Source organism: Sminthopsis crassicaudata, chromosome 6, assembly GCF_048593235.1.
Source record: "Sminthopsis crassicaudata isolate SCR6 chromosome 6, ASM4859323v1, whole genome shotgun sequence".
NCBI classification, from domain to species: domain Eukaryota; kingdom Metazoa; phylum Chordata; class Mammalia; order Dasyuromorphia; family Dasyuridae; genus Sminthopsis; species Sminthopsis crassicaudata.
Window position 1 is genome coordinate 200,266,605 of NC_133622.1, and position 24,764 is coordinate 200,291,368.

The following is a 24,764-nucleotide window of genomic DNA, read 5'->3' on the forward strand; positions in this document are numbered from 1 at the left end:
TGTGCATTTGATAAAAACAAAATTAAAACAGGAATACCAAATTATTACTATTGTTACAATCTGGGGAGAGTGCCATTTAGCCTATAAAAAATTTGAACCACCTTTGATTACACCGAATGCCTTCAGGAAGATGATTATCCAGAATGTGCCAAATTTTGTTACTATTGTTTTATTTAAGCACATTAAAAAAATCAAACCTTAGATGGAATATTGTATACTTTTAAAAAAATCTCTCAAGAATTTTGTCATTGTTTCTTAATTACTATACAAATATAAATTCACATGGCTGGGAAGTGGGGTGGGGAAGAGATTTTCAAAAGCAAGATGAAATTCTGTCTCCTTTGAATTTCTCTCTTCCTCCTCCATATCCTCTCTTCCCTTTTCCTTCTTTCAGCAATAATACCTGCAGAATTAGCAAACTGTCTCAGATAGGCTTGTGCAAAAAGCAGAGTTTGAAATGACTTCTACACCCATCAGACCATCAATTTGTGGCATTTCTCATTAGTTGTTTTGCATTTCACCTCAGCTCTACACTGTCTAAACCACCCCTGGTTCACATCTCTTGTTTTAGCCAGACTTGGACCAATCTTGGTAATGGTTGATCTCTTAAATGTGGAATTTTCCCTAGCTGTCCGTGAGCGTTATTCATTGGACTCAGTTCTTCCCAAACTGCAGCTCATAAGGGTATGGTGGAGGCTGGACATACTCATTTTCTGACTGAAATTTGATCACCTGCTCAGGAAAGGACAGACAAGACAAGACAGACGGGGTAAGTAGGGAACCAGGTGCAAGCTCACCTAGTTGAACCTATAGCTCCAAGGAGCATAGTCTCCTTGTAGATTTGCATACATTTAGTGGATTATTAAAATTATATATTTGTGTTTGTACCTTAACTGTCCAGTAATTTCTTTGACTTGGTCAGTATTACTTGTCTGTATTAACAAGTTCTTAAGGACAAGAAGCTATGAGGACTTTATTTTGTGCAGTACACAGCAGTGCACCCTCGCTCCTGAGTGTCTTTGGGATGGATGGCTGTATTATAATTATTATTTTTTGTTGTTGCTGTTGCTGTTGCTGTTGCTGCAGTTTATCAAGCGTATGCAGCTATGCAAAGCTAAATTATTTAACTGCTCATTTTCTTTTTTTTTAATTAATTAAATTAATTTTTACAAAAAAAATTTATGCATGGGTAATTTTCCAGCATTGACAATTGCAAAACCTTTTGTTTCAACTTTTCCCCTCCTTCCCCCCCACTCCTTCCCCCAGATGGCAGGCAGTCCCATACATGTTAAATATGTTAAAGTACATGTTAAATACAATATACGTATACATGTCCATACAGTTATTTTGCTGCACAAAAAGAATTGGACTGAAACATTTATTGCTCATTTTCAAGGAGAATTTCTGAACTGGAAGGAACATAGCTCATCCATTGACTTTTTAGTTCTCCTCATTTACGAAATTGGAATTAGATTTTGACAGAGTTTATGAGAACAAAACTCTCTTGGAAGTTGGATGAAGACCCTCCCAATATAATAATGACTCCCAAATTGTATTGAAATCTTTAAATCTTAAAATTGAAAACAGGAGACAGTTAATGTCCACTTGATGTAGTCGATCTGGGTCCAAAACGACAGCGTTCCACGGCGGCATTTTTATCTGAGAAGTTCCGTATCACTAAGGCACTTATCTCCCGACACCGCAGTCCGCCGGATAAGATACGCCGCTAGGAGAGCTACACTTCGGATTGCTGACTGGGAGCCAGCTTCTGACGCGCGCCTCTTTCCCCGAAGTGACAGACAGGAGGGAACAGCATCACACATCCGACTGGGGGCCGTTCTTGTTGCTCCTAAGTTTTGTGAGAGAGATTCAGATTTATGGAACTCCGAGTAGAAAGCAGGAAACAGTTATCCGCCGCCGGCAGCCGAACAATGCACATATTTCTGAAGTTATGGGAATGGGGGGAGGGGGCAGGGGGAGGGGTGCAGGGAGGAGGCCGCGGAAACGTTTCTCCGCGGGATTCTCGATCTGGCCCAACCACTCCGTTTCCTCTCCAGTGCTCTTCCACCTCCTGGAAGGCACACGGAGTACTCCCCGAGACGCTCTTGGGAGAAAGTCGCCCCTGGGAGAAAACTATTCCCCCACATCCACTCTTCCCCCCCCCCCCCCCCGGTTGTGCAAGAGCTGCCAATTCTAAAAATTCCTACTCCGATGAGGAGATAAAGCTGAACAATGCAGTGGAGCAGAGCGGGGATTCCTCCGGGACCTTCCTCGGGGGTGTGCCGGCGCTGGCCACAGTCGGGGGCCACGGAGGGCCTCTGAAGGAGGAGGGAGGGTGCGAGGCGGCGAGGAGTGGACGGCCCGGGTGACCTCGCTAGCGGCCCAGCCTTTTCCAGAGGCCCTCCTCCCACTCAGTGAGGAGTCTTACTCTCCTCGTGTGGTATTTACCAGGCTGTGCTCGCAAGTATTTTTCATTGTCGGTTCTTCCTGCGCCCCAAGCCAGCCCACTGACGTCTCCGGGAGACCTTGGGCGAGTCACGTTCCGTCTGCGAGGAAACAGGCTCCGAGGGGAGAAGTGAGGGCAGGGTCGGACGCTCCGGCAAGCTCTCCTGCCGGGGATGGACCTAGGAGGTGTGTTCCGTGTCTCACAAACCCGGGCGGGAGGAGGAGGGTGAGGAAGGGGGTGGCGCCAGCTTGGGAAGGGGAGGGGGCGGGTAAGTGAGGAGGGGGCGAGGAGGGAAGGAGTGGAATAACTCCTGCGGAGGAGTAGACTGCTAGTGTGGGGCATGCCGGCGGATCGAAGGCGGATGTTTGAGCACCTTCGGCTTCGGGGTGGGTAGGTCGGGACGGCGGCTGCATCGTTCCGCCAGCCGGTATAGCTAGTCTCCCCCGGCGGGAGCCTCCCGGGATTCGCCCGGCCCCGCCCACTGGCCCAGGTAGGCCAGCCGCGCCAGCCAATCATCTGGCTCTGCTGGCCGCAGGAGGCGGCCCTTCCCGAGCCGGAAGTGACGTGCGGCTCCTGGGCTGGCCGCGGACTGTCGGCCGAGGCTGCTGAGGCGGCTGAGGTGAAAAATGGCTCGGACGACTGCGGAGGCTGCGGCTGCGGCTGCTGGGACAGTGTGAGGTGAGGGGAGAAGCGTTGCCGGACTCCGGCTGTCCCGAGGCTCCCATGGTGGGAAGGAGGGGAAGAGGAGAGAGTCCACCCCCGGCACCCGCCTCCTCGGCCGCCGCCCCCGGCCCTCCCGTCCCCCTTCCTTCCTCTCCTGCGGTTGCTGCGCGGCTCGCCCGCCTGCCTTCCCCGGGGGCCGCGGCCCGAGCCCCTCCCTCGCCCGTTTCTCCCGCCCAGGCCCGTCCCGTCGGCGCCGGCGTCCCGACCGGATTACCGCTGGCCCCTCCTTGCCGGTTTTTTCGGCCGCGTCGCGGTGCTGTCCTCCCGTGCTGTGCAGTCGGGGGGCCGGCCGAGTTAGTTACTGGGGTCGAGAGCAGCCTCGGGCTCCATCGCCGCTCCCCCTCGGAGTCTCTCGGTGCCCGCGGCAACTTGGCCCTGGCTGCACGTGCTGCTCTCGGGGACGATTAGGGAAAATGCAGTCTCTTAGTCACTGACCCCTTGGCTGGCCCGGGTTTTGTAGGTGCTTCACTCTAAAAGAACTGTCTGCGCATCAAAACTCCCACCCGAGCCCCGTTCTGGGGAGCCGAGGATGCTGGCTGAGTGAGGCGGGAGAGAATTCCCGGAGCAGGAACCTGGGTGAGGTGGAGTCCGTAGTCGCACTGATCTCACGTTATTAGCCCGATAGAAGTGGATGATAGGTCATTGCATTATTATCTTGGGACCCAGAAGGGGAGAGGCCGGCTTCTCGGAAGAAGCGCTTCTATCTAACTTGCGCCCCAATGCTGCTTGTTAGGGGTTAGGGCAGAGACGGAACAACAGCCGAGCCACAGACGACCAAGTTTACAGGCAAAGCAAAGCAAAACCGCGGAGCTAGAGAAATGGTGCGGGACCGAGGTGGAAGGAAGGCAGCCGAATCATGAGACGATAGCAATAAAGGTTCAGGAAGACTTTTCTGGAAAGACTTTGAACTTTTGCACTTCAGCTGGCGAAGTTAATGTTCTCATAGGAAGAATCACCTATGACCTGCTGTCTAGTAATTCTTGTAATTTAAGCTGTTCGTTAATTGTGGGGTGTTGCAAGTCAAGGTTAAGGAATAGTTTGAAAATAAGTGCCTTTTGAATGAATATTAACCAAGTTTTATCTTTATGAATACCAAAAGTTAGTATTTTTGAAGTCCATTTACAGGCTTTCTTATAATTTGTCTATTAGTAATTTCACCCTATTTAAAACTTATATTTAAAGAACTCATAACAGATTTGTCAGTTCCCAAATATTTTAGCTAAATTATTGGAAAATCCCAAATTATTTTCTTTAAGGTTTAATACATGTCTCGTTCCTGATACCCAGTGATAGCAGGCTTAGATAAATATATTTTGTCTGTGTGTTCATGCTGCCCTGTGGTTGCATTATAGTGTTTTTAATACTGTTTCATGATAATTCCAGTTTTGTGGCGTATAGCTGGCTCGCTAAGCAATTAAGAGTTTTAGATTGTACTTATCAAACTTGTAGATTACACAAAGCTACGAAATATAACATAATGGGTGATAGAATCCTAATAGTTACCTCAATAAGGTAAAATGTTGGGCCAGATCTGAGAAGATGAAATGTAATAGATATAAAAGCTTTATATTTGGCTTCAAAGAAAATACTTCACAAGTATAAAATGTCTTTACTAGTTACATTTTATAATAAAAAGATCTGGAGTGTTTGTGCTCAATCAATAGGATATAGTAGTTTTGACAAGTGTTAATTTTACTTTAGCTTCCATTAAGATGGGAGGCATAAAGGAGCCAGAATGGGGGAAGGGGAAGGCAGTGATAGTTCTGAACTCTGCCTGATCAGATAAGTTGTGTGTGTGAAGTATCATGTTTTGTTCGGGCAACTAGGATATCAAGTAAGATGAAGGGAGATGTTTAACCTGAAGAAGAGGATTCTTAGGCAGAACATGATAACTTTTCCACATGTAGAACTAAGAACATAGCATCTAGATTTAGAAAGAATGGTAGAGGAAAAAGCAATGAATAGAATTTATATAGAGGAAGATTTAACGCTTAAGAAAAAATTTCCTAATAATTAGGAATGTCCAAAATGGAATTAGTTGCCTTAGGAGGGTACCATAGGTTCTCACATCAACAGAGATCTTTTTTGGATGAAATTTTTCACATATTAAGTTGTACTACATAGCATTTCCAGTTCAGAGTTTTGAATCTCTTATTCCCCAAATGCCTCTTCTTTACTGCTTAGATTCAAATATAGAGGATATTGCTAACTCTGCCACTAACTTCTCCAAGTCTTAATTTCCTCTTTCATAAAATGAAAGGGTTGATTTCCATAGTTCCTTCCACTTCTCAGTTTCTATGATTATTCATGTTTCTGAGGAAAAATTGTGCTTCTGATTTACTAGTACTATTCATACCATCTCTGGATTTAATAGGTCTTTACTCTTGGCATTTAGCAGAGTTTACTCTTTTTAGGTTGAAATCTTAGGCTTATTTAGATTTCAGATAAAATTTTAGGATTATAGGGTTAAATAGAACTTCTCTCCTCTTTTTAGGCAGGGTTGTATCTTTTTGGTATATCTATTTGTGTATATGCATCTATCATATCCTACAGCCCATCTAAACATTTATAATATGAGATATATTCGAAAGTGAAAATGTGAGATTATTCCTTACTTGAGAAAGCTTTTTTTAAACCAAATTAGAAATAACACATATTTTTACAATTGTTTCTAGCATTTTTTGTAAGATACTTAAAATTTTTTTTGTTTTTAAAAAAAATTTATTATTAAAACACCCTTGATTTTCATAACTATACCTAAGTAGAGTGATGGTTGTAATTGGCCTTTTAACTTTCAATATATGTTTAGCTACTATGTAATTAACTCCTAGTGTTAAATTTGTTTTATACCTAAACTAACTAGCTTTGTTATTGATATGAATGGATAACTCAATGCTCTGTTTCACATAATTTGCCATTCATTGAGAATGATTTTAAGAATACTAGAAACTTGTTTTTAGGAAATTGTCATGTAATTAACCATAAAAAAGTTAGGTAATAAACACAGTCACACTCAGTGGCTAAATTGAGTGTTCTTTAAGAGCACTAGAAACTTGCATTTAGCAAATTGTTATATGAGCAACTATTAAAAGTAGGTAATCAACTTGGTGATCATACAGATTGGCTAACTCGTGTTCTTTCCATTACACTGTGTTGCTATGAACTCTTGAATGAATGGGTCTAGGGCTTTGTATCCTCAGATACCAACAGTGCATTTGTTTAGTTCAACAACCATTTATTAAATCTCATTGTTTTTCAGCCACACTTAGTGGACAGAGAGCTGACAGAGTTCAGAAAAACAGGCACATACTGCCTGTATGACCCTAGGTAAATCACCCAACCTTTCAGTATCCCAAACCAACTTTCTAGGACTAGATGCTAAGCAAGTACATCTCTGCTTTGGTAGAGAGGAAATTTCTTAAAAGGAATTTCCTATGGCTGGGATATTAGGTTTCACTGGTTTTAAAAAAAAAAAAAAAAGGTAATTTTGGGGTAGCTAGGTGACGCAGTGGATAGAGCACCAGCCTTGAAGTCAGTAGGACCTGAGTTCAAATATGGTCTCAGACACTTAACACTTCCTAGCTGTGTGACCCTGGGCAAGTCACTTAACCCCAACTGCCTCAGCAAAAAAAAAAAAAAAAAAAAAAAAAAGGACTTTTCAAGTATTCTATGGGCGCTTAGCACAGACCAGGACTCTCTAAGACTTAGTTGTTGGGATATATTAAGGATTCTGCAGGTTATATCCATAATATTCTTTATTGAATATTAATTTAGTAATTAATATTCTTAATTTGAAGATGGATCCATATAAATGGGTGTACATATATTAAATACTGTAATTATGAAGACACTGGTTAGAAGACTATTTTTGATTTGGAGGATTCATAAGCCATTTGGAACCTATCAGTCTAGAGTGGCATTACTAATAGCTGAATTGTAGACAATATTTTAGAAATAGGAGAAAATTGGGAGACTAGAAAATAGCCACTGAAATGATTAGAATTAGGACTTAATTGTGGGAATGAACAATGTTGAAAAGAAAATGGCTTGGTTATAAAAGTAGAAATAAAAGTTTACAGTATGGCAAAACCATTTTTATGGAATCAAATGAAACCAAAGTTATTCTGTTTTTTTAACAAGATTTTCCACAAAAAAAATGCTATAAAAAGGCAATGTCTTTCTCCTTTCCCCAAAAAAGTACAAGAGAAGCAGTAAGAAACAAACGATGCTTCCATTTTCATCATGGAATGCATTTTTCACAGCTGAGGAAAATAGACTCAAAGCAGATAACTGTCACAAGAATGGATAAAGTGGAAACCAGGATTGTTCAGGTGAGAAGAACCCTTAGAGAAGTTAAACACATTCCTAGCTGCCTGTAAGATGGGAAAGGACAGAAATGTTAGTGTGAGAAAGACAGTCTCTGGAAAATATGAGTAGGTTTTTTGGCTACCTGTCACATTAGGGGAGGATAGGACATAATTTTCCAACTGCTGTGTTGGTGATTTGGGTTAGATGTACTTCCCACTCTTCCCCCCTTTCCCCCCACCTCAAGAATGCTCCTTGTTGCTCTTGGCTGGTTGGCTTTCCTGCTCCAAACTTGATAAACTCTGGGAAATGCCTAAAACAGGCTGTGGAGACTAACAAAGCAATCTGTTGCTTTACTGATTACATCATTCAAACTTATTTGTGATAATCTGATAGTTATCAAATTAGTTTTCACAGATGCTCTGCTATATCTATAGCATTGCATCTGGGTTCTTGGAGTGCATCATTCACTTGGTTTTGCCATACTATAAACTTTTGCTTCTACTTTTATGACCAAGCTATTTTCTTTTCAGTATTATTCATTGTCACTGGGCCTGGAAAAAGGCATTCACAAGTCCATGGAGCCTTAAACATGAAAACAGCTTTTTACAATTTTACTTGTTATAATGGAATTGAGCTTGGAAAAGTTTAGGGTACAGATCAGTTGCTGGATTATATCCCTGTTGTCTAAGGGTCAGTCTACCTAAATTCAGAGAAACTCAGGAGGTTGGCTGCAAGGCAATGATTATTTTTTTGTTTTAAGTTTTGCAAGTCTTAAAGACTGCTTACTAAATAAATAAAGAGGTTGAGTGGGGAAAGTATCTAAGCTAGTGAAATTACAGAACTTTAAAATATTTAACTTAAAATAATATTTGTTGAAATAGTATTTTATCTGTTCTTATAAAATTATTAAATAGGATATTTGACTTATATACTGTACACTTGAAGTACCTCTTAATTGATAGAAAATTACTGAAAGTTGTTAATACCAAGGCATTAAGCTCGCTTAAAATTTAAGTTATCATGATCATTATTGTTGCCATAAAACTTATAATTTCATTAAAACGATATTCTGTAAATTGGATTTTGTTTTTATAGAAGCTATGTGATAGAAAAAAAATCTGGAAGCCAATTTGTCAGTTTTTATATTATTTGCTTTTTAACTAAGAATCTTTCTTATGTAAGCCATATCATAAAGTTTTGTTGTTTAGACATGGTTGCCTCTTTGAGACTATAACACACTGTCCATGGAGTTTTCTTGGCAACATTACTGGAGCAGTTTGTTATTTTTCTGCTCTAGTGGATTAAGGCAAGTAGAGGTACCAACCGAGTCACATGACTAGTAAGAGTTTGAGAGCAGATTTGAACTTGGGTCTGATTCTAAGCCAAGTGAGCCATCTATTGAGTCAGCTAGCTGCTTCATATTGAATTTAGGCAACATCACATATCCTCACATTTACTACAAAACTCACTATTTTTTATGATAAAACTAGGGCATTGATGATTCTCCTTAATTTAATTTAAAAAATTTTAAAGCTTTTTTATTTTCAAAACATTGCACAGATTATTTTTCAGCATTGTCTCTTGCTTTTGTTTCAGATTTTCCCCTTCTTTCCCCCATCCAATTCCTCCCTTAGATGGAAAGCAAGGTGAAAACATTTTTTAATGATTCATGCCAGTTGAATGGACAAGTGAAATAGCTCAAAGTTCATTAGTTGTCGCCACAAAGCAGTAGTGGTTTTTTGGTATTTGTTGTTAATTTGAGAAATATTCATTCAGCAAAAAACATTGCATATGCAGCATCTTCTGAATATGTGATAGGTGGTTTTATATATGAATCATCTTATGTAGTATATATATATATATATATATATATATATATATATATATATATATATATATATATATATATATATAATATGATAACTTTTTCCCATTTGTGCATAAAATGCTCCTTAGGAATAACTACTTACAACATTTCTTAAGAGTATTTTCTCATAGTATAGCTATTTTCAAAAGTATAGACAAGGGAATGAATTCATTACTAATTTTTTAGTATTTTAGCAAATTTGCAGTTTGACTAATAGTGGAATTAAAATTGACCTATAGTGTAGGTTTTTATCCTTCTTTCTCTAACAGTAGTTTTTAATGACAGGTTTGAGGGAAGATGAAAGCTTATATGTAGATTCAGTTAATTATACTTGATCCTATTTTTAAAATTTCTAGTAATTCTGGTTTTGTAGTAATGTGAAGCCTACTGTTAGAAATTTTTGAAAAATGAGTAATTGTGTACTACTGATCCATGGATTTTCTTTTAGAAAGATGTCTTTGAGTCTTTTTTGTTTGTTTTTGTTTATTATATTGTTTTGTCCTCATTTCTGCCATATGCACATTTTGGCTCATCTTTGCTACAGTTTTTAAAAAGTAGAATATTGGATTTGTAGTAGTGTTTAATGCTATAGTATGCATTGCTATGGGATTTTAAGGTGCTTGTTCTTTCATTTCCCTCTGTATTGTTATTCTTTGAAAAGAATTCTTAAAATAGTCATAGGCTAATTAAAAATGTACTTGCAGTCTGCTGACTTTTACAAGATTAATGAAAGGGATCAGTTATTAAATAGACTTTGTGCACTGTAGTCAGTCATTTTCATAATTAGAGATCCAAGCATAAACTCTGATGTTTGAATTTGGATATAGGATAAAGGTTATGTGAGAGAGTTACTTTTTATTGTTGTACAACATTCTAACTGCAAAATCTGATCTCTTATATCTGTTCTTTGTTCAGTTTTTAGTGCTTCTATCCTAAAATGGGCTCTCATTGCGACTCACCTGAATAATTGCAATGGCCCTCCATCAAGTCAGTTTGCTTCTACTTTAGTAAATATCCAGTTTGTTTATTTGTTTGTTTTTTTTAACATCCACTTTCTTAAAAATCTGTTTATAACAGAGGTGGCAAACGGGGCAGGCAGTCCACTAGTCCTGAACCTGATTAAAATATAGTTGGAATATAAAATTTTACCAAAAATAAATGTAAATTCAAAAGAAATTGTTAACATGTGGTTTTTTAAGTAGAAATTTGGCTCTTAGGGATCCTTAAGTATGGTTTTGATATTTTAATATCAAATAATATAGATTAACAACAATAGGTTCATCTTTCTTGGTTATGTCACTTTTCTTAAATCTTTCAGGGAAGTTTTCTTTTTTTTTTTTTAATTAATTTTATAATTATAACTTTTTTTTTTGACAGTACATATGCATAGGTAATTTTTTTTACAACATTATCCCTTGTATTTCCTTCTGTTCCAAATTTTTCCCCTCCTTCCCTCCACCCCCTCCTCTAGATGGCAGGCATTCCCATACATATTAAATATCTTATAGTATATCCTACGTACAATATATATTGTGCAGAACTGAATTTTGTTGTTGTTGTTGCAAAGGAAGAATTGTATTTGGAAGGTAAAAATAATCTGGGAAGAAAAACAAAAAAATGCAAACAGTTTACACTCATTTCCCAGTGTTCCTTTTCTGGGTATAGCTGATTCTGTCAATCATTGATCAATTGGAATTGGATTAGCTCTTCTCTATGTTGAAGATATCCACTTCCATCAGAATACTTCTTCATATATCATTGTTGAAGTGTATAATGATCTCCTAGTTCTGCTCATTTCACTCAGCATCAGTTGATATAAGTCTCTCCAAGCCTTTCTGTATTCATCCTGTTGGTCATTTCTTACAGAACAATAATATTCCATAACATTCATATACCATAATTTACTCAACTATTCTCCAATTGTCCAATTGATGGACATCCATTCATTTTCCAGTTTCTAGCCACTACAAAAAGGGATGCCATAAATATTTTGGCACATACAGGTCCTTTTCTCATCTTTAGTATTTTTTTGGGATATAAGCCCAATAGTAGCACTGCTGGATCAAAAGTTTGATAACTTTTTGGGCATAATTCCAGATTGCTCTCCAGAATGGCTGGATTCTTTCACAACTCCACCAACAATGCATCAGTGTCCCAGTTTTTCCACATCCCCTCCAACATTCATTATTTGTTCCTGTCATCTTACCCAATCTGACAGGTGTGTAGTGATATCTCAGAGTTGTCTTAATTTGCATTTCTCTGATCAATAGTGATTTGGAACACTCATATGAGTGGAAATAGTTTTAATTTCATCATCTGAAAATTGTCTGTTCATATCCTTTGACCATTTATCAATTGGAGAATGGCTTGATTTCTTATAAATTAGGGTCAGTTCTCTATATATTTTGGAGATGAGGCCTTTATCAGAACCTTTAACTGTAAAAATGTTTTCCCAATTTGTTACTTCCCTTCTAATCTTGTTTGCATTAGTTTTGTTTGTGCAGAAACTTTTTAATTTGATGTAATCAAAATTTTCTATTTTGTGGTCAATAATGATCTCTAGTTCTCCTTTGGACACAAATTCCTTCTTCCTCCACAAGTCTGAGAGGTAGACTATCCTCTGTTCCTCTAATTTATTTATGATCTCGTTCTTTATGCCTAAATCTAGGACCCATTTTGATCTTATCGTAGTATGTGGTGCTAAATGTGGGTCCATGCCTAGTTTCTCCCATACTAATTTCCAGTTTTCCCAGCAGTTTTTGTCAATAATGAATTCTTATCCCAAAAGTTGGGATCTTTGGGTTTGTCAAATACTAGATTGCTATTTTTATTCACTATCTTGCCCTGTGAACCTATCCTACTCCACTGAACAACTAGTCTATTTCTTAGCCAATACCAAATGGTTTTGGTGACTGTTGCTTTATTATATAGTTCCAGATCAGGTACAGCTAAACCACCTTCACTTAATTTTTTTTTTTTTTTCATTACTTCAGGGAAGTTTTCTTGAACCCACTCTCCTAATCAATAATGAGCTTTCTTCCCATTGGATTTCCTGTCATTTAACTTCTGTTTGCCTCAGTTTTCCTTAACTATAAAATAACAATAATTATAGTACTTTCCTTGCAAGATTGTTGTGAAGATAAAATGAGATAATATTTATAGAAAGAAATCTTTAGCCTATTATATAATGTCTTTTGTGGAAAGAATAGTCATTACATCAACTGATGCTGAGTGAAATGAGCAGAAGTAGGAGATCATTATACACTTCAGCAACAATACTGTATGAGGATGTATTTTGATGGAAGTGGATATTTTCAACATAGAGAAGATCTAATCCAATTCTAATTGATTAATGATGGACAGAATCAGAGAGGGAACACTGGGAAATGAGTGTAAACTGTGAGCATTTTTTTGTTTTTTTTCCCCAGATTATTTTTACCTTCCGAATACAATTCTTCCTTTGCAACAACAACAACAACAACAACAAAAATTCAGTTCTGCACATATATATTGTATCTAGAATATACTATAACATATTTAATATGTATGGGAATGCCTGCCATCTAGGGGAGGAGGTGGAGGGAAGGAGGGGAAAATTCAGAACAGAAGGGAGTACAAGGGATAATGTAAAAAATTACCTATGCATATGTACTGTCAAAAAATGTCACAAGTATCAAATAAACAAACAAACAAATAAATAAATAAATAAAAGAAAATGCTAACTATTAAAAAAAAAAAAAAAAAAAAAAAAGAATAGTTGTTTAGTGGTTTTGAGTCAGATGACCAGATTCTAGAATCTGCCTCTGATAATTTTCCTTGTGGTAATCTTGGGCAAATCACTTAACTTCCAGGGGCCTCATTTTCCTGTCTTCTAAAATGAAGAGGAGTGGATAGGCTTGTCTGAGAAGTGACTCCAAGATCTAGATCTATGGTCTTTTATAAACTGGACATTTTCCACAGAAACTTAATAAATTGCTGAATTGAATTGAAAAAGTTCACATTGGCACAAGAGAATATACCTCGTGGAATGTTAGGGTCAAAATTTAGAAGACTTGAATTTGAATTTCTTTCTTTCTTTTTTTTTTTTTAATACATTTTAAAAAATGAGTTCTAAGTTCTTTACCTTATTCCCACCCACAATTAAGAAACCACTTGTGAATTTATGCAAAACATTTCCATGAAAGCCAAATTGTGAAGAAAAACAAACTGTAGATCTTTCACTAAATGAAAAATAAAAACCCTTAAGAAATATTAAATTAAAAAAAAAAGAGAGAGTTCCTCAGCCTATGTTCAGAACCAATCAATTCTTTCTTGGTATGTATAGGATTTTTCATCATGTCCTTTAGAGTAGCTGTAAATGATTATACTACTGAGAATAGCAAAGTCATTTGTAGCTGGTCTTCCCTGAACATTGCTATTACTTTGTATACATTGTGTACATTTCACTTTGCTTGAGTGACTTTTAATTTTTTTATTTTATTATTACTACCGTGTTTCCCCGATAATAAGACCTATCCTGAAAATAAGACACCCACATACTCTTTAATATTCCGCTAAAATAAGCCCTCCCCCGAAAATAAGCCCTATCGAACTTACTATGAAAACGGTCATCATGGTGATCCCCTGCGCTATATGCTGCGTAGTGGTACCTTCAGTAAGCAGCGCCACCCTCCCCTCCCGGGTGAAACGCACGTCGCGCTCCGAGCTGCATCCAATCAGAGCTGCAGCAGTGAGCGCGTCATCCTCTTCTTCCCTGGTGATTTGCTTGCTGGCGCTACTGAGAGCAGCGCCGCGGAGTAGAGCTGAGACAGGACCATCTAAAAACTCGGTAAGTTCAGTAAGCGATGGAGAATAAAATAAGCACTCAGGGGGCATGATGGAGGCTAAAAGGGGCATGATGGAGGCTAAAATGGGCATGATGGAGGATAAAAGGGGCATGATGGAGGCTAAAATGGGCATGATGGAGGATAAAAGGGGCATGATGGAGGATAAAATAAGCCCTCCCCTGAAAATAAGCCCTCTGGTGTTTTTTAGTCCCAAAAAAATAATAAGACAGTGTCTTATTATCGGGGAAACACGGTACTTTTTATTTACAAGACATATGCATGGGTAAATTTTCAGCTTTGACAATTGCAAAACTTTTTGTTCCAGTTTTTCCCTTCCTTCCCCCCACCTCCTACCCTAGATGGCAGGTAGACCAATACATGTTAAATATGTTAAAGTATATGTTAAATACAATATGTGGTACATATCCATATAGTTATTTTGCTGTATAAAAAGAATTGGACTTTGAAATAATATACAATTAACCTGTGAAGGAAATAAAAAATGTAGGCAGACAAAAACAGAGGGATGAGAAATGCTATATAGTGGTTCATACTCATTTCTCAGAGTTCTTTTGCTGGATATAGCTGATTCTATTCATTATTGAACAAATGGAACTGATTTGGTTCATCTTATTGTTGAAGAGAGCTACAATCCATCAGAATTGATCATCATATAGTATTGTTGAAGTATATAATGATCTCCTGGTTCTGCTCATTTCATTCAGCATCAGTTCATTACACCAAGCCTCTCTGTATTCATCCTGCTGGTAATTTCTTACAGAACAATAATATTCCATAATAATCATATACCACAATTTATTCAGCCATTCTCCAACTGATGGGAATCCATTCAGTTTCACGAAGGACTTTACAGGTTCCTCTCCCCTTCCCCCCAAAAGCATCATTCTCATCATTTCCCATAGAACAATAAACATCATAAACACACACCCAGTTTGAGCCATTCCGCAATTGATGGGCATCCCCTCTTTTTTTTTTTTTTTTTTTTTTTTTTGTTGTTGTTGTTGTTGTTGTTATTCAGAGAAGAGAGTTGCTATGAATATTTTTTGTACATATAGATCATTTTCCTTCCTCTTACCCCCCAAATCTCTTTGGTATTCATGCTAAGTAGTGGTGTTAGGTCAGAGGATATGTATGAATTTATAATAGCTTTTTGAGAATAGATTATATCTTTTGGTCATTTATCAATTGGAGCATGGATCTTAGTCTTTATAAATTTGACTCACATCTCTCTGAGAAATAATTTAGGCCTTATCTGAGAAAGTACTTTGAAATTCTTATTTCCCTCCTCCCCTCATGTATTTTCTCTCTTCTTTCATCCTGTCCCTCCTCAAAAGTGTTTTGGTACTGACCATTCCCTCCACCAAAGTTGCTCTTTTATCACCCCCCCCTTTCCCTTAATCTGTTTCTCCTATTTTTCTGCAGAGTAAGATAGATTTCTGTACCCCTATTATGTATGTTATTTCCTTTTTGAGTCAATTCTGATGAGAGTTAATGGTCACTCCCCCTTTCTTTCCCCTCTGTCCCTTCATTGTAAAAACTTTTTCTTTCCTTTTCTTGGGGGAGGATTGAAAGGCATTTGGGGTTAAGTGACTTGCCCAGGATCACTAGTGTTTAAGTGTCTGAGTTCAGATTTGAATTCAGGTCCTCTGAGTCCAGGGCTAGAACTCTATTCACTGCATCATCTAGCTGCCTTTCTTTTTTTTTTTTTTTTATGGCAGATAATTTGTATTATTCTACTTTCCCCTTTCCCTTTCTCTCAATATATTCCTCTTTCACCCCTTAATTTTATCATTTTTAACAGAGATTATCCCTTCATATTCAACTCACACTTGTGCCCTTGAAAATCTCTCTCTACATATATATATATATATATATATATATATATATATATATATATATATATATATATATATATATATATATATATAAAACAATTATAATAATGAGAAAGTTCTTATAAGTTGCAAGTATCATCCTTTCATTTAGGAACGTAAATAGATCTTAAGTCCTTTATGATATTACTTAGGTGTGCTTCTCCTGAGTCCTGTATTTGAAAATCAAATTGTCCATTCAGCTTTGGTCTTTTCATCACAGATATTTAAAAATCTTCTATTTCATTGAATTATTACCTTTTCCTGTGAAGGACTTTATTCAGTTTTGCTGGGTAGGTGATTCTTGATTGTAATCCTAGTTCTATTGTTCTTTGCAATATCATATTCCAAGCCCTCCAGGTCTTTAATGTGGAAGCTACTGAATCTTGTGTTATTCTGACTGTGGCTTCAGTAATACTTGAATTGTGTCTTTCTGGATGCTTGCAATATTTTCTCCTTGTCCTGGGAGGTCTGGATTTTGGCTATGATATTCCTGGGAGTTTTCATTTTTAAATCTTTTAGGAGGTGATAGGTAGATTCCTTCAATTTCTATTTTATCTTCTGGTTCTAGAATATCAGGACATTTTTCCTTGATAATTTTTGAAAGATGATATCCAGGTTTTTTTTTTGTTTTGTTTTGTTTTTTTGATCATGACTTTAAGATAGATCAATAAGTCTGGGATCTGGGTTGGGGCTGAGTATGAGTCTGGAGCCTTGGCTCAAGCTCAGATTGTGCATTGTACTATCACTCTGGTTCCTCAGATCTTTTCTGCTGACCTTCTAAGTTGCCGTCACCTGGAAAATGTTTTACTCCATTTTTAAATTTAAATTCAGCATATTTAAAATTTGTTTAGTCATTATTTAAAGAAATTTGGAATGTTTTGGAGAAGAGGTTGGCCAAGCTTCTGTCTTGGCTCCACCTATCAAAGAAAGGCTGTTTGTTTGCTATAGGATATCATAGACAAGGCATTTATTTAACCTTACAGTGCCCCAGTTTCCTCATCTATAAAATAGGAATAATAATACTTATACTATCTATCCCATGGGGCAACCATAGGGCAAATGTTTAATAAATATCAATGTTTTATATAAATGAAAGTTGTTATTTTCCAAGATGATTGGAATTTTTTAAATGAAGTTTCTCACACTACTAAAATAATTTAAAATTAGGGAGTTACTATTAAGTTCACTGGAAAAAGTCCTATTAGAAATATCTACTACATGATATATTAAATTAAAATAAAATTTGTGATTGTGATCGTCTGTATGCAAGTTTTGAAAAGTTTGTTGAGTCTGCCAATTCCAGTTAGGAACTTGGCATTTTGAAGCTGGAAGGGACCTTAATTACATGTATCTTAAGGTACTTTGAAAATGATGTATACTAATCAATGTGGTATTTTCCCCCTGAAAGTATTAATTAAACCCAATGCCTGTTGGATGAAAGCAATCCTGCAAAATTCACAGGAATAGATTAATATGTATTTGAAAAATGTTTAATAAAATAAAAATGCAATATGATATAAATAATTTTAATTTATGGTTTTCTAAATTAATTTGAATTTAATTCTACTATAAAATGTAGAACATTGAAATGGGAACCAAGAGATCTGTGTTTTAGTCCTGGCTCTTTCAGTAACTAACTGTACATTCTGGACCCTAATATATAGGTCTTAGCTTATACTAAATTTTTTTATTTTTCCCAGACATCTAAATCTGGGCCTCAGTTTTCCTTATCTACAAAATGAGCAGGTTTGAAATAGATGATTTCTGAGGTGTTTTCCAGCTATAAGTTCCAACCTTCTATTACCTAGCACAGAAGTACTTTTTCATTCATTTATTCCTAAATTCTCTCAAAAACAGGATTATATATCCTTTTAAATAGTATGCATATACCTAGAACTATGTGATCTATATTGTAGCTCTAGACAGTCATTTATGATGCTACTATTATCGTCAGATCAAGGATTTTATTGGATAATAAATCTTATCTTCAAAGAAAAACTCTTTTTTTAGGAAGTGTTTTGAGAACTATTAAAAAAAAAAGATTACTACAACTTCAAAGAATACTTTAGGAGTCAAATAATGTATTTGCAATAAAGAAGTTGACTGGTGATTAGATTTAATATAAAGTTCTTGGAGTTGTGGACTTTTTTGCATTGAATATAGCATTAATATATAACCCTTCCCTTCCTTCCTTCCTTCCTTCCTTCCTTCCTTCCTTCCTTCCTTCCTTCCTTCCTTCCTTCCTTCCTTCCTTCCTTCCTTCCTTCCTTCCTTCCTTCCTTCCTTCCTTCCTTCCTTCCTTCCTTCCTTCCTTCCTTCCTTCCTTCCTTCCTTCCTTCCTTCCTTCCTTCCTTCCTTCCTTCCTTCCTTCCTTCCTTCCTTCCTTCCTCCCTTCCTTCCTTCCTCCCTTCCTCCCTTCCTCCCTTCCTCCCTTCCTCCCTTCCTCCCTTCCTCCCTTCCTCCCTTCCTCCCTTCCTCCCTCCCTTCCTCCCTTCCTCCCTTCCTCCCTTCCTCCCTTCCTCCCTTCCTCCCTTCCTCCCTTCCTCCCTTCCTCCCTTCCTCCCTTCCTCCCTTCCTCCCTTCCTCCCTTCCTCCTTTCCTCCCTCACTCCCTCACTCCCTCCCTCCCTCCCCCCCTCTCTCAAAAAGAATAGTGATGATGTGGTCTATTATGTAGGGTTTGGCATCAAAAATTGAGTTCCAGCATGTGAAGAATTCACATTCTTTTTACCATTCTCATTTAGGAAAGTGAGTACAGACAAAATGAAGGGATATAATAGACACCTCTACCCTGAGTGGGTCTCAGGGACTTGACATAACTTGGATTTCATATTAGAGTGCCTCCCTAGAGGGTGGGACCATGGAGCCAAACTGATTTCTCTCAGTGCCTTCTGCCTGCTTTTCTCAGGGATCAGTTCTTTAGTTTCTCTGGTTCTAAAACATCTTTCAGGACCTCATCATTAGGTGGATAAATATAGGGAAGTTAGATAGCCACTATTTGTTATAAGATTCAGGTTGAATCTCTGAGCTTATTGCTACCAAGACTTGTAATTTTAGTTGTGTCCCCAGAATAGGGGATCAGGGTTTTCTTGGATAATTAGGCTAATTCTAGATAATTTGCCTCCATTTCTGGTTCTGCATTCCAGAGAAATATTTATCATATTTGATTTACAAATCAACCCAAGTACTTGAGTAAGGCTATATGAAACTGAACTTGGCTTTTTGGAATATTAGGAATAGACTTAATAGGACAGACTGATTTGATCCCAAACTAAGAAATTTACTAGAATTATTGCAGTTTCTTAATAAGTCAGTAAACAACCTGACTCATGAATAAATGAAGCTTTATTAAGTGCTTACTCAAGTGTTTAAATAGTAATGCTCAGCCTTGGGGATACAAATAGAAAAGAAAGATAGTTCCTGTTCTCAAGGAGCTTACATTTTAGGAGGAAGACTATATATAGAGAACTTCCTGTTGCAAGTCAGATGGTAAAATCCCATGATCCTTCTAAGATCTAATAGCAAAGCAGATATTAATGCTGATAATACTGATGAGGTCATAACAATTTCAGATGAACTATTTGATAATGCCAGGCACTTTGATGGCATGAGCTTTCTTTTTGACCCAGGAAAAAAGTCTTGCGGTAGGAATTGTAAAACTGGCTGATAGGCAAGTTTTAAAAAACAGGTTGATTTACCAGACCTGAAATTTTCTTGGACTGAAAGCTAAGTATAAGTAGTGTGAGATGACTATCAAAATACTGTCAAAAAATTCTCTTACGATCTATTAGTGTTTTTAGTGAGGTGATGGTGGCATAGGGGAAGGGTTGTAACCCTTATGTACTTTGCACTTGGAAAAGGGGAAAACCAGATCTGGATTATTGTGCCCAGTTTTGAGGGCCACATTCTAGAAAGAACCATTGACAAGTTGAAACTTGTCCTTTGTAACTGGAATGCAGAAGGCATTCAAAATCATTACTTAAAAAGAAAGACTTGAAGACCTTGGGAATGTTTTAATTCTGTATAAGAAGAAAGAAACTTATGGGAATGTCTGAGTTCTTTGAAACTGTTTTGAAACCTAATGGGCCTATCTACTCACTTTGTTAATGGCTACGTACACTACTGTTAATAAACTGATTTTGCTCAGAGTATGTACCTCAGTTTACCTTATTATATTTTTCTATAACAGTTGAAAGGGACCTTACAGGTAACAAGAGTCTGACCCTGACAGAAGTTGTGATTTGCTCAGGGTCACACTATTAAGTGTCAGAGGAATTATTGGAAGTCTTGACTCAGGTTCTTAGTGTTTGACCATTATATTCTGGTTTTTATGAAGCCATGGGTTTTATTTCTGGCTTCTTCTTTTTTAGAATTTTTCAAAGCGTTTTATTTTCAAAACATATGCATGGATAATTTTTAACATTCACCCTTGCAAAACCTTGTGTTGCAAATTTTTTCCCTCTCTTCCCCCCATCCTCTCCCCTAGCAAGTAATTCAATATATGTTAAATAGGTGCGATTCTTCTATACATATTTCCACAATTATGTTGCACAATAAATATCATCAAAAAAGGAAGAAAATGGGAAAGAAAACAACAAAAAAGTGAAAATACTATGTTGTGGTCCACACTCGGTTTCCACAGTTCTCTCTGGTACAGGTGGCTTTCTTCATCATAAGATCATTAAAATTGGCCTGAATCATCTCATTGTTGAGAAGAGCCATGTTGATCAGATTGATTACTGTATAATCTTGTTGTTAACATGTACAATGATCTTCTGGTCCTGTTTTAATTCATTTTAGCATCAGTTCATGTAAATCTCTCCAGGCCTCTCTGGAATCATCCCGCTGATCATTTCTTATAGAACAATAATATTCCATAACATTCATATATTGCAACTTATCCAGCTATTCTCCAACTGATGGGCATCCATTCATTTTCCAGTTAATAGATACTATAAAAAGGGCTGTCACAAACATTTTTGCACATGTCGATCCTTTTCACTCCTTTATGATCACTTTGGAATACAAGCCCAGTAGAAACACTGCTGGATCAAAGGGCAGTTTGACAGCCCTTTAGGCATAATTAAATTTTGCTCTCCAGAATGGTTGAATTAGTTCACAACTTCACCAACAAACAATGTATTAGTGTCCCAGTTTTCCCTGCATCCCCTCCAGCATTCATCATTATTTTTTCCTGTCATCTTAGCCAATTTGAGAGTTGGATAGTGGTATCTTAGAGTTGTCTTAAAATTCCATTTCTCTGATCAATAGTGTTTCAGAGCATCTGGCTTCTTCCTTGATTTGTTTTTAGTGAATTTCTGGAAAACAATCATGAATTTTTCCTGCTTTGTATTCTTGGTGTTTTCTAGTTTGGTAGGTCCATTTAGGCAGCCTTATCCTTCTCCCTTCTCAATTTAAAATATTTTTGCTTATTATGGCAAAATTCCAGGCACCTCCAGTTTTTAACTAGCCTTTGTTAAGCCTAGCCAAGAGCTCTTCTTTTAAGCTGTAATTCAGAATTTTGCTTTATTTGTTTATTTAAAGTAGTATTTTTGTTTTGTTTTTTAATTTTATAATTATAATTTTTTGACAGTACATATATGCATGAGTAATTTTTTTTTACAGCATTATCCCTTGTATTCACTTTTCCAAATTTTCCTCTCCCTCCCCTCTACTCCTTCCCCTAGATGACAGGCAATCCCATATATAATAAATGTGTTACAGTATATCCTAGATAAAATATATGTGTGTAAAATCAAATTTCTTGTTGCACGGTAAGAATTGGATTCCAAAGGTATAAGTAACCTGGGTAGAAAGACAATAGTACAAACATTTTATACTCCTTTCCCAGTATTCCTTCTCTTGATGTAACTGTTTCAGTATTTTGTTTTTCCAAATACATGCAAAGACAATTTTCAGCATCACTCTTTGTTCCAAATTTTTCTCCCTCTCTCCTCACCTCTCTCCTTTCCTAGACAGAAAATGATTCATTGAAGGTTAAGCATGTGCAATTCTTCCAAAGATATTTTCATGAAAATGGGAGAAAAAAAAAATCAGATCAAAAGGGGGGGGGGGGGAAAGCAAGAGAAAGGAAACAAAAAAAAACCAAACAAATAACAATAGGTGAAAATGTTATGCTTTGATTCATATTCAGTCTCCATAGTTTTCTCTCACTTAATCTTGTTATTGTGTACAATGTTCCCTTAGTTCTGCTTATCTCACTTAGCATCAGTTCATGTCTTTCCAGGCTGTTCTGAAACCAGTGTACTCATCATTTCTTAGCAAATAATGATGTTACATAACATATACCATAACTTATTCAACCATATTCCAACTGGTGGGCATCCAGTCAATTTCCAATTCCTTGCCACTACAAAAAGGGCTGCCACAAACTTTTTTCCCCTTTTGATCCCTTTGGAATAAAGACCCTGCTGGATCAAAGGGTATGAACAGTTTGATAGTTTTTTGGGCATAGTTCCATATTGCTTTTCAGAATGGCTGGGTCACAATTCCACCAACAATGTATTAAGGTTCCAGTTTTCCCACATCCTTTCTATTATTCATCATTATCTTTTCCTGTCATCTTAGACAATCTGAGAGGTATGAAATTGTCTTAATTTACATTTTTCTAATCAATGATTTATAGCATTTTTTTCATATGATTAGAAATGTTTTTAATTTCTTCATCTTGAAAATTGTCTATTCATATCCTTTGATCATTTATCAATTGGGGAATGACTTGTATTCGTATAAATTTGAGTCAGTTCTTTATATATTTTAAGAATGAGGTTTTGAATGTAAATTTTCCCCCAGTTTTCTGCTTCCCCTCTAATCTTGACTGAATTGGTTTTGTTTGTGCAAAATATTTTAAAATTTAATGTATTCAAAATTACCTATTTTACATTTCATGTGTTCCCTAGTTCTTCTTTGGCCATAAATACCTCCCTTCTCCACAGATCTGAGAAGCAGACTATCCCTTCTTCTCCTAATTTGCTTGCTTCAAATTTTAAAACCTGTTGTCAGACATTGTCTTACGCAGCCATTTACTTTCCAGATCTGCTTTCTGAAGTAGGATCTTAGATCTATAGTTTGGAGAAGTCACCTAGTCTAGCCTTTTCATTTTACAGAAGAAGAACTTGAGGCCCGCTGGTAGTAAGCATCAAAGATGGATTTGGAACTCGGATCCTTTGTTGCCAGATCCAACAACAACTAAATCACCTACAGTGTGCCAGACACTGTGTCAAGTGCTTTACAATTGTGATTTAATTTCATGCACATAACAGCTGTGGCAGTAGGTGCGGTTATGATTCCCATTTTATAGATGAGGAACTACTGAGGGAAAGAGCAATTAAATGACTTGTTTAGGATCTCATCACTAGTAAAAGTCTGAAGTCAAATTGGAACCCAGATCCTTTGTCTTTAGATGCAGTATTTTTTTTTTAATTAGCTTTTTATTTAAAAGATATATGCATGGGTAATTTTTCAGAATTGACAATTGCAAAACCTTTTGTTCCAATTTTTCCCCTCCTTCCCCTCACCCCCTTCCCCAGATGGCAGGTTGACCAATACATGTTAAATATGTTAAAGTATAAGTTAAATACAATATATGTATACTTGTCCATACAGTTATTTTGCTGTACAAAAAGAATCAGGCTTTGAAATAGTGTACAATTAACCTGTGAAAGAAATAAAAAATGCAGGTGGACAAAAATAGAGGAATTGGGAATTCTATGTAGTGCTTCACACTCATTTCTCAGAGTTCTTTCACTGCGGTAGCTGGTTCAATTCATTACTGTTCTATTGGAACTGATTTGGTTCATCTCATTGTTGAAGATGGCCACGTCCATCAGAATTGGTCATCATATAGTATTGTTGCTGAAATGCATAATGATCTCCATAAATAAATTAGAGGAATATAAGATAGTTTACCTCTCAGACTTGTGGAGGAGGAAGAAATTTGAGACCAAAGAAGAACTAGAGATCATTATTGATCACAAAATAGAAAATTTTGGTTATATCCAATTAAAAAGTCTTTGTACAAACAAAACTAATGCAAACCAGATTAGAAGGGAAGTAACAAACTGGGAAAACATTTTTACAGTTAAAGGTTCTGATAAAGGCCTCATTTCCAAAATATATAGAGAACTGACTCTAATTTATAAGAAATCAAGCCATTCTCCAATTGATAAATGGTCAAAGAATATGAAGAGACAGTTTTCAGATAATTAAATTGAAACTGTTTCCACTCATATGAAAGAGTGTTCCAAATCACTATTGATCAGAGAAATGCAAATTAAGACAACTCTGAGATATCACTACACACCTGTCAGATTGACTAAGATGACAGGAAAAAATAATAATGAATGTTGGAGGGGATGTGGGAAAACTGGGACACTGATGCATTGTTGGTGGAGTTGTGAATGAGTCCAACCATTCTGGAGAACAATCTGGAATTATGCCCAAAAAGTTATCAAACTGTGCATATCCTTTGATCCAGCAGTGCTACTACTGGGCTTATATCCCAAGGAAATACAAAAGAAGTGAAAGGGACCTGTATGTGCCAAAATGTTTGTGGGACTTTTTTGTAGTGGCTAGATACTGGGAAATGAATGGATGCCCATCAATTGGAGAATGGTTGGGTAAATTATGGTATATTATTATGGAATGGAATATTATTGCTCTGTAAGAAATGACCAGCAG

General features: G+C 37.1%; 2 protein-coding genes across 2 annotated transcripts in view; one reads left to right on the forward strand and one right to left on the reverse strand.

The window, feature by feature from the left end:
- Positions 1-1,122: 1,122 nt before the first annotated feature.
- Positions 1,123-24,764, reverse strand: part of LOC141547329 (uncharacterized) — a 32,508-nt gene continuing 8,866 nt past the window's right edge. The window contains exons 2-4 of the mRNA XM_074275777.1: positions 3,343-3,557; positions 2,449-3,289; positions 1,123-1,849 (exon numbers count right to left, since the gene is read on the reverse strand). Of these exons, the coding sequence (XP_074131878.1) occupies positions 1,656-1,849; positions 2,449-3,289; positions 3,343-3,557 (1,250 nt within the window). The 3' untranslated portion in view covers positions 1,123-1,655. The remainder of the gene's footprint in view (positions 1,850-2,448; positions 3,290-3,342; positions 3,558-24,764) is intronic.
- PIK3C2A (phosphatidylinositol-4-phosphate 3-kinase catalytic subunit type 2 alpha) overlaps positions 2,991-24,764 on the forward strand; it is a 164,965-nt gene continuing 143,191 nt past the window's right edge. Inside the window, exon 1 of the mRNA XM_074272393.1 lies at positions 2,991-3,124. The gene's annotated coding sequence lies outside the window, so the exon portion shown is untranslated. The remainder of the gene's footprint in view (positions 3,125-24,764) is intronic.